General features: G+C 41.1%; 1 protein-coding gene across 1 annotated transcript in view; it reads right to left on the bottom strand.

Moving 5' to 3' along the window:
• The window catches only part of THEGL (theg spermatid protein-like), a 91988-nt gene that overhangs the window by 39741 nt on the left and 43319 nt on the right, over positions 1–8928 (bottom strand). Inside the window, exon 3 of the mRNA XM_011961260.1 lies at positions 3969–4142. Within this exon, the coding sequence (XP_011816650.1) occupies positions 3969–4142 (174 nt within the window). The remainder of the gene's footprint in view (positions 1–3968; positions 4143–8928) is intronic.

Consider the following 8928-nt stretch of genomic DNA (forward strand, 5'->3'; position numbering starts at 1 on the left):
GGGCAGATTGTAGACTTTGGCATCAGGCAGATCTGGGTTTGTATCCTGTGGCCAGCACTCACTGATGATCCAAATTGGGCAATTCACTTTACCATTTTTATCCTAAATTTTTTGCCTTTGACGTGGAGATAATGTACACAAATCATGATGAAAGTGCTTTGCACAGTGCCTGGCATTTAGTAAGCACTCAATAAATGACAGCTATTATTAAAAAAAAGAAAGAAAGAAAGAAAAAAATTAGCCAGGCATGGTGGCATGTGCCTGTAGTCCTAGCTTCTCAGGAAGCTGAGGCAGGAGAATCTCTTGAACCCGGGAGGCAGAGGTTGCAGTGAGCCAAGATCACACCACTGCACTCCAGCCTCCAAAAAAAAAAAGAAAGAAAAAAAAAAGCCTTAACAACACTCTTAGCTTTAGATGCAGTAATTAACTCACACAATCAAGTCCATGTATATAATTTAAAATTCATGAGAATTTCATGCACGAACAAGTTCATTCACAACAATGTTACATATGCTATAAAAATTGGAAATATACTGTATCTCTAACAATAGAAGAATTACCTGCTTAATAAATTATCTACTCTTCCTTAAAAGAAAAGTTTAGAAAGATTTTTAAGTGCAAAAAGCACTATATAAATTATATATTTATTATCTCTAACTCTTTAAGTAGGCTATATATGTAAATACATCCATAGTAAAAAAAAAGACTAGAATATGACAAAATAGTTTCTCTGAGTTGTAAGCCTACAGTAGATTTTTGTTGCCTTTTAAAACATATTCTTATTATACAGTACAGAATTAAGTAAAATAAAGATATAAGGGAAAAGTCTAAAATAATATGAAGCAAATGTGTTGTACACATACTGCAAATGGTATTCCAAATGGTTTTAGGTAGCACTTGAGTGAATTTAGAGGGAAGGAGTGGTATTTTAAGAGTTTTACTAGACACATGTCATTTAAATACAAATACTGAATAAATAATTTAATGGTACACAAATATGGCAGCTTGTGAAGATAATAAATTGATGGCTCAAGTCTGGGGAACACATTTTAAAGGATCAAGGATTTTACCAGAAAGAAACCACATATAAACACACACACACACACACGAAAGATTCCTTTTGCTTTTTTCTTTTTTAAAAAGGGCAAAAGATACATATATGCATAATTTTATTTATTTTTTCTGGAAGAAATCATAAGAAAATTTAGGATACTTTTAGGAAGATAGACTAGGGAAAGGAAAAATTCAGCTTTTTTCTCCTCCTTGATCCCTCCCAAGTAAATATAATCTCTTCTTTATTGAACTCCAAAGGCTTCTTAGTTATTACTTTAATCTACCTTGTATATCCTCCATAATAGATGATAAACTCCTTAAAAGCAGTAATAGTGTCTTACTTGCCTTTGCCCCTGTGCTGTAATTTGGATATGTTTCTTTGCCTCCACCAAAGCTCATGCTGAAATTTAATTCCCAGGCCGGGTGCGGTGGCTCATGCCTGTAATCCCAGCACTTTGGGAGGCCAAGGCAAGCAGATTACCTGAGGTCAGGAGTTCGAGACCAGCCTGGCCAACATGATGAAACCCCGTCTCTACTAAAAATACAAAAATTAGCTGGGCGATGTGGTGGGCACCTGTAATCCCAGCTACTCGGGAGGCTGAAGCAGGAGAATCTCTTGAACTCAGAGGCGGAGGTTGCAGTGAGCCAAGATCGCGCCACTGCACTCCAGCCTGGGCGACAGAGCAAGACTCCATCTCAAAAAAAAAGACATTTGATTCCCAGTGTGGTGGTGTTGGGAGTTGAGGCCTAATGGGAGGTGTTGGGTCACGGGGACGGACGCTTCATGAATGGTTTGGTGCCATTCTCGGTAGTGAGTGACTTCTCACTCTCTTGAGCCAGGATTAGTTTTGACAGGAATGTGCCCATGAGAATGGGTTGTTATGAAACCAGATGCCCCTTGGTTTTCCCTCTTTGTACATGTCTGCTTTCCCTTTGACTTTCTTCTTCATGTTATGAAGTAGCATGAAAAGCCCTCACCAGAAGCCAAGCAGATGCTAGCGCCATGCTTCTTATACTTCTCTGTTTATAGAACCGTGAGCTAAAACCTGTTCTCTTTGTAAATTACCCAGCCTCAGGTATTCTGTTGTAGCAAAATATTTGCTGAATTAAATTTAATAGTAACATGCCACCAAACATAATGATAAAATGTCACCAAACATGCAAAGATCATTTCTGTATTTTCTAGAAAGAAGAAAAAATTAATCATGTACAACTGGTATTCTTGTGTTAAAAAAATGAAGTGATCTTCACTAAGAAATTTGAAAATATTATTGAATTCATCTTCTTGAATAAACTTTTACAAGTAAATAAATACACCTATGATTGTAGCCTGTAAATATCATTCTGAAGCAAATATCCACTTCAACATTAGATTAAAAAGCAGGTCTGGCAAGGCGCGATGGCTCATGTGTGTAATCCCAGCACTTTGAGAGGCCCAGGTGGGTGGCTCACTTGAAACCAGGAGTTTGAGTCTAGCCTGGCCAACATAGCAAGACTCCCTCTCTACTAAAAATACAAAAAGTAGCTGGGCATGGTGGTTCACACCTGTAATCCCAGCTACTGAGGAGGCTGAGGCAAGAGAATTACTTGAACCCAGGAGGTGGAGGTTGCAGTAAGTCGAGATCAGGCCACTGCACTCCAGCCTGGGTAACAGAGCAAGACTCTGTCTCCAAAAAGATAAAAAGTAATTCAGTTTCAAATATGATGGCCAGGTACAGTGGCTCACATCTGTAATTCCAGCACTTTGGAAGGCTAAGGAAGAAGGACTGCTTAAGCCCAGGAGTTCGAGACCAGCCTGGGCAATATAGCAAGACAACATCTCAATTAAAAAAAAAAAAAAAAAGATACAAACATGTTGAGTTGGAGATTCCTGTAGCACCTTCTTACAGGGGAAGTCAATAATTCTGAGACAGGAGAGAGGTCTAGGCTGGGAACAGGAGTTGGAGGTCACCACCACAAGAATGGAAGGAAAATTCCTATGGGGACAACTCCACCTTTGGGAAGAGTTTAGAGCAGGAAGAGAAAGAATCCAGGGACAAGACATTGGGCAACAATGGCAAAGAAACAGAAACCCACAAAGGATATTGAGAGGGCAAGGTGAAGAAGATGGGAGGGAAGCCAGGGCGGAGAGTATCACTGAAGCCAAGAGGAGGAGAACTTAGAGAAGGGAGTGGCCAGTCCTCGGCAAGAGTCGCAACAGGTGATTTCAGTATCCCCTGAACTTCTACAGTGTCTTTAATTCTAAAATTGGAGACCCTAACTTGAAAAAATAATGGCTTCTATAGAATTCTTCAAAGATATCTTGAAGAGATATCTTCCTAACTCTAGAAGTATCCTTGTATAACACCTTCACTTTATTATTTTTTTAATCCTCATAAACCAAAGCATTATAATATATTACAAGTCTGCAATAGTTAAATACTAGATTTTGCCCTGGAAAAGCTTACTTGTAGCATCAGATTGGAAACAGATATAGAATCCCTAATTCTCAGTGAATTTTGACTGCACATTGAACAATTTGTGGCTTTTAGATAAAAGTTCTTTGTCCATTTTCCCTAAGAACTCGGGATAAAGGCCGGGCGCAGTGCCTCACGCCTGTAATCCCAGCACTTTTGGAGGCCAGGGCAGACAGATCACAATGTCAGGAGTTCGAGACCAGTCTGGCCAACATAGTGAAACCCTGTCTCTACTAAAAATACAAAAAATTAGCCTGGTGTGGTGTGTGACTGTAATCCCAGCTACTTGGGAGGCTGAGGCAGGAGAATCACGTGAACCTGGGAGGTGGAGGTTGCAGTGAGCCAAGATCATGCCATTGCACTCCAGCCTGGGTGACAGTCTGAGATTCCAGCTCAAAAACAAAAAACAACAACAAAAAACCTCCTGATAAAGTAACATGATAACACACAGACACTAACCTGTTAGGTACATAGAGGCAGGAAACTTCCTTGGGCTGGGCAAGGTTCTCAAGTCTTTTGGTCAGCTGAGCCTTCAAAGCACCCTGGGAAACAGGGCGAATAGGATCTTGATTTCCCCAAAACAGTTTTCTGTTAAGAAACATACAAATAAAATGGTAAAAAAAAAATGGATTGCTAAGGAAAATCTAAAAATTGACTCTTTTTTTCTTTGACACAGAGTCTCGCTCTGTTGCCCAGGCTGGAGTGGAGTGCAGTGGCTCGATCTCGGCTCACAGCAACCTCTGCCTCCCGGATTTAAGTGATTCTCATGCCTCAGCCTCCCGAGTAGCTAGGATTACAGGCACGCGCCACCACACCTGGCTAATTTTTTAGTAGAGACAGGGTTTCACCATGTTAGCCAGGCTGGTCTCAAACTGCTGACCTCAAGTGATCCACCTGCCTTGACCTCCCAAAGTGCTGGGATTACAGGCGTGAGCCACCACGCCTGGCCAGAAATGGCTCTTGATGGCTTTTATACTGACTTTACTTCATTTTAAGAACTATATCACAGAATTTTATTATTTCCAAGGATCTGAAATGAATATAATATTTATGGAAGTTAAACTATTACTGTTTAACCTATTGTCTTAAAATGAGGTGACCAAAAATGAACCTACTAGAGATAGTTCTGTTTCTGCCATCAAGTAAACCCTGTGGTTTATACTCAGGTTGGCATAAAATGAGCATTCTAACTATCTACACTAGCCTCCTGTTTTGGGTGAAGTCCTGTACCGGGTGGTTAGAAAATAAAATAGTAACAGAATGGCATTAATAGCTATAATTTGTGGAATACTTAACCTTTGCCAGGCATTGTGCTAAGTACTTTACAGATATCAGTTCATTTAGTCTCAACAGCCCTGTGAAATTGGGAGGATTACTGAACATGGGATGAACAGAAAAGGAGAAATCATTAAGGAATTAACCTGAAAAGGCTTCATGGAAGAAAGAAAAAAGCACAGATTGCCAGAAATGAGGTACATTCCATGTTGGGATAACAATGGGAAATGGAAATAACCAAGGCTCGAACCAGGAATATTTAGGGGGAAGTAGAATGTCACATTGGGAGGTAATTAAGCAGCATTGCTGAAATGGGTAAGGAGGGCAAGGCCTTGAGATGGAGGAGTAAGAAAAAGATACAGGCCAGGCGTGGTAGCTCACGCCTGTAATCCCAGCACTTCGAGAGGCTGTGGCAGGAGGAAGGAGAATCACTTGAGCCCAGGAGTTAGAGACCAGCCTGGGCTACATGGTGAAACCTAGTCTCTACAAAAAAATATCAAAAAACTAGCCAGCCATGGTGGCAGCATCTGTAGTCCCAACTACTTTGGAGGCTGAGGTGGGAAGATTGCTTGAGCCTGAGAGGTTGAGGCTGCAATAAGCCAAGATCAATCAAACCACTGCACTCCAGCCAGTGTGACAGAGCAAGACCCTGTTTCAAAAAAAAAATCTCCGTACACTTGTTATGACTCCACACATAATTAAATTTGCCCAAATGATTAAGTCTACCCTTTAAAAAGACCCCTGGTTTTCTTTTTTCAGCTTTGCTTATATTTTTAGATATAATGTTTCTTTCTCTGCTCTGTAAACATCAGTCAGAATTATTATTAGAAACAATAATTAATATCCCTGCTCCCTATCTTCTGCTGATTCCATTTTCTTTTTGTTTCTTTTTTATTTTTGAGATGGAGTCTGGCTCTGTCTCCCAGGCTGGAGTGCAGTGGCACGATCTCGGCTCACTGCAAGTTCCACTTCCCGGGTTCACGCCATTCTCCTGCCTCAGCCTCCCGAGTAGCTGGGACTACAGGTGCCTGACACCATGCCCGGCTAATTTTTTTTGTATTTTTAGTAGACACGGGGTTTCACTGTGTTAGCCAGGATGGTCTTGATCTCCTGACCTCGTGATCCTCCCGCCTCGGCCTCCCAATCCATTTTCTAAATATGGCTCAAATCTGTCCATCTCTCCTCATTCCCACTGTTCCTTCTTTTGTCCATACTCCCATTATGTCCACGCCTTTCTCTATGCCACTGCCTGAGTGATCTTTCTAAACGCAAACTTGATCAAGTCAAGAGTGTCTGCCTCTCCAGCCTATCTATTCTTTCAGATCATGTCTTAGTCTTTTGGGGATTTTTCCTTGCATAGTTTAGTGTTGTACAGAAGTGGTACTCAATATTGTTTGATGGCCTTTTGTCTCATCAAACTCTACGGGAGCCACCTGCAAAACTTTGGGCAGGGATCTTGCTCTCATCGAGTCTGTTCAAGCCAGCATGGCCTGATGTGGAAATATGGCCTCCATACATACTGTCAATGTTTCCGTCAGTATGCGAAGGATATCGGTTTTGTTAAATTGACTAAGTGATCTTCCTTGAATGGATTATGTGAGGCATCTACCCAGTGAAAGAAACCATGCTAATTTCTTGTACGTGAGATAAATTTTTTAAAAAACCACAAGAAAGGCCAGGTGCGGTGGCTCACTCCTGTAATCCCAGCACTTTGGGAAGCCAAGGGAGGTGGATTATTTGAGATCAGGAGTTCAAGACCAACCTGGCCAACACGGTGAAACCCCGTCTCTACTAAAAATACAAAAATTAGCCGGACATGGTGGCATGCACCTGTAATCCCAGTTACTCGGATGGCTGAGGCAGGAGAATTGCTTGAATCTGGGAGGTGGAGGTTACAGTTAGCCCAAGATAGTACCACTGCACTCCAGCCTGGGTGGCAGAGTGAGACTCTGTCAAAAAAAAAAAAACTACAAGAAAAATCACACAGTGGTTCGATGAATGAATGAATGGTGAAAACTGGGGACTCACCTGATGGTGACATGCAGCACATATTAGAGAGGAGAGAATAACCACAGGCAGAATAAAAAGCAAATGCTGATGTTTAGGCCTCAAGTGAAGAGGGCCAGAAGAGGGAGATCCACATAGGGAAGACAGTAACTAGGCTCCCAAAGAAAGAAGTAGTGGGCAGGCTGGGTGCAGTGACTCACACCTGTAATCCCAGCACTTTGGGAGGCCAAGGTGGGCAGATCACCTAAGGTCAGGAGTTTGAGACCAGCTTGGCCAACATGGTGAAACCTCTTCTCTACTAAAAATACAAAAATTAGCCAGGCATGGTGGCACATGCCTATAATCCCAGCTACTTGGGAGGCTGAAGCAGGAGAATCCCTTGAACCCAGGAGGTGGAGGCTGCAGTGAGCCAAGATCACACCACTCCACTCCAGCCTGGGTGACAGAGTGAGATTCCATCTCAAAAAAAAGAAAGAAGTAGTGGGTAGAGGTGAGAGAACCACGTAATAGAAGTCAAAGAGGGGAAGAGTTTGAGAGAAGGATGCATAAAATATATCAAACTAAATATATTTTGATAAACAATAAAATATATTAAAAAGCATCAAATATAACCTAGATATCATGAAAGGATGAGCTCTGAAAAAAATCAAAAGACAATAGGATTTGGCCAGTCCATTATCAGTGGTAATAACAGAGTGAAAAACATGTCTTTGGATATGGGGTAAATATAATAGTTCAGATAGAGAGAGGCTAGAAGAGTCAGGGATTAGGAAGCTGAGGTGATGTGTGTATATATATATACTGGGTTTGCACCCAGTTTCAAATTCAGAGCAAAAATTACCTTAGAAACAACAATGAAATTAAGTGCATAAAATATGGTCCGAATGATGCCCTCCAAGAACTGAACCCTCATGAGATTATAGCTGCTTAAAAATTTTGGCCACAAGTAAATATATAAACTTACTATGTACCCACAATATATTTTTAAAAAAATAAAACAAAAATTTTGGCCACAAGAACTAGAAAACAGAGTTATGAACAAAAGGCATTGAGGATAATATACAAAGCAGGATATTTGGCTTAAAGTAAGTTAGAAGGAAAAGACCAGTGGGATGAGAAAGAGCAGAGGCTCCACAGTCAAGAAAAATTTGGTGGCTGGGCGTGGTGGCTCACGCCTGTAATCCCAACACTTTGGGAGGCCGAGGCGGGTGGATCGCCTGAGGTCAGGAGTTCGAGACTAGCCTGGCCAATGTGGTAAAACCCTGTCTCTACAAAAGTACAAAAATTAGCTGGGCATGATGGTGGATGCCTGTAATCCCAGCTACTCAGGAGGCTGAGGCGGAAGAATCACTTGAAACTAGGAGGTGGAGGTTACAGTGAGCCAAGAACGCACTACTGCACTCCAGCCTGGGCGATGAGAGGAAACTCCATCTCAAAAAGAAAGAAAAAGAGAAAAATTTGGAGGTAAACTTCATCAGGAAGCAGGGAGGCTAACCAACAGGCTAAAGTAGCGTATTGTATACAGATAATGTACCACTGTGCTGCCAGCATTTTAGAAATTACCTGTTTAGCAGTTACATGGCTAGTAATATCAAGAAAATAAAAATGTAATCTTCTATGGTCCATATCTAGGACTTGACTACAGAGTATAGGATCTTTATCCATACCACATCTGTCTGATGGATCCATGAAACAGAACCAAGTCTGACACCATCACAATTACCCACAGAATTCTAGAATAATGGAACTAGAAGGATTCTGGGGGGTTCAGTGTTCAATCACCCCATTCTGCACAGCTAAAACTCTAGTCTGTTTCAGATTTCCAGATTTAGAAAACACAAAACAGCTCTCATAAGTCCATTTCCAGAGTTGTACTGTTCTGAAATTCTTATAATCTCTCCCATCATGACAGATACTTATTTAGCTTTTATCTCTTTAAAATGCTTTATGGACTTTTTGAATTTAGAAATCAGTCTTCAAACTTTCTTTGCCAGTCTAGTCTAGCCAACCCAAATTCTTGTAATGTTTCCTCATAGGATCCATCTTTCTTTTAATAATTTTCTTCATTGGCCTTTGAGACTCTCTCTTTCTTGGTTCTCTTCTAGCAGCTTCCTCTGTTTCTTTTTTGTTTGTTTCT

The sequence above is a fragment of the Colobus angolensis genome, unplaced genomic scaffold (genome assembly GCF_000951035.1).
Source record: "Colobus angolensis palliatus isolate OR3802 unplaced genomic scaffold, Cang.pa_1.0 Scaffold54, whole genome shotgun sequence".
Classification (NCBI taxonomy): Eukaryota; Metazoa; Chordata; class Mammalia; order Primates; family Cercopithecidae; genus Colobus; species Colobus angolensis.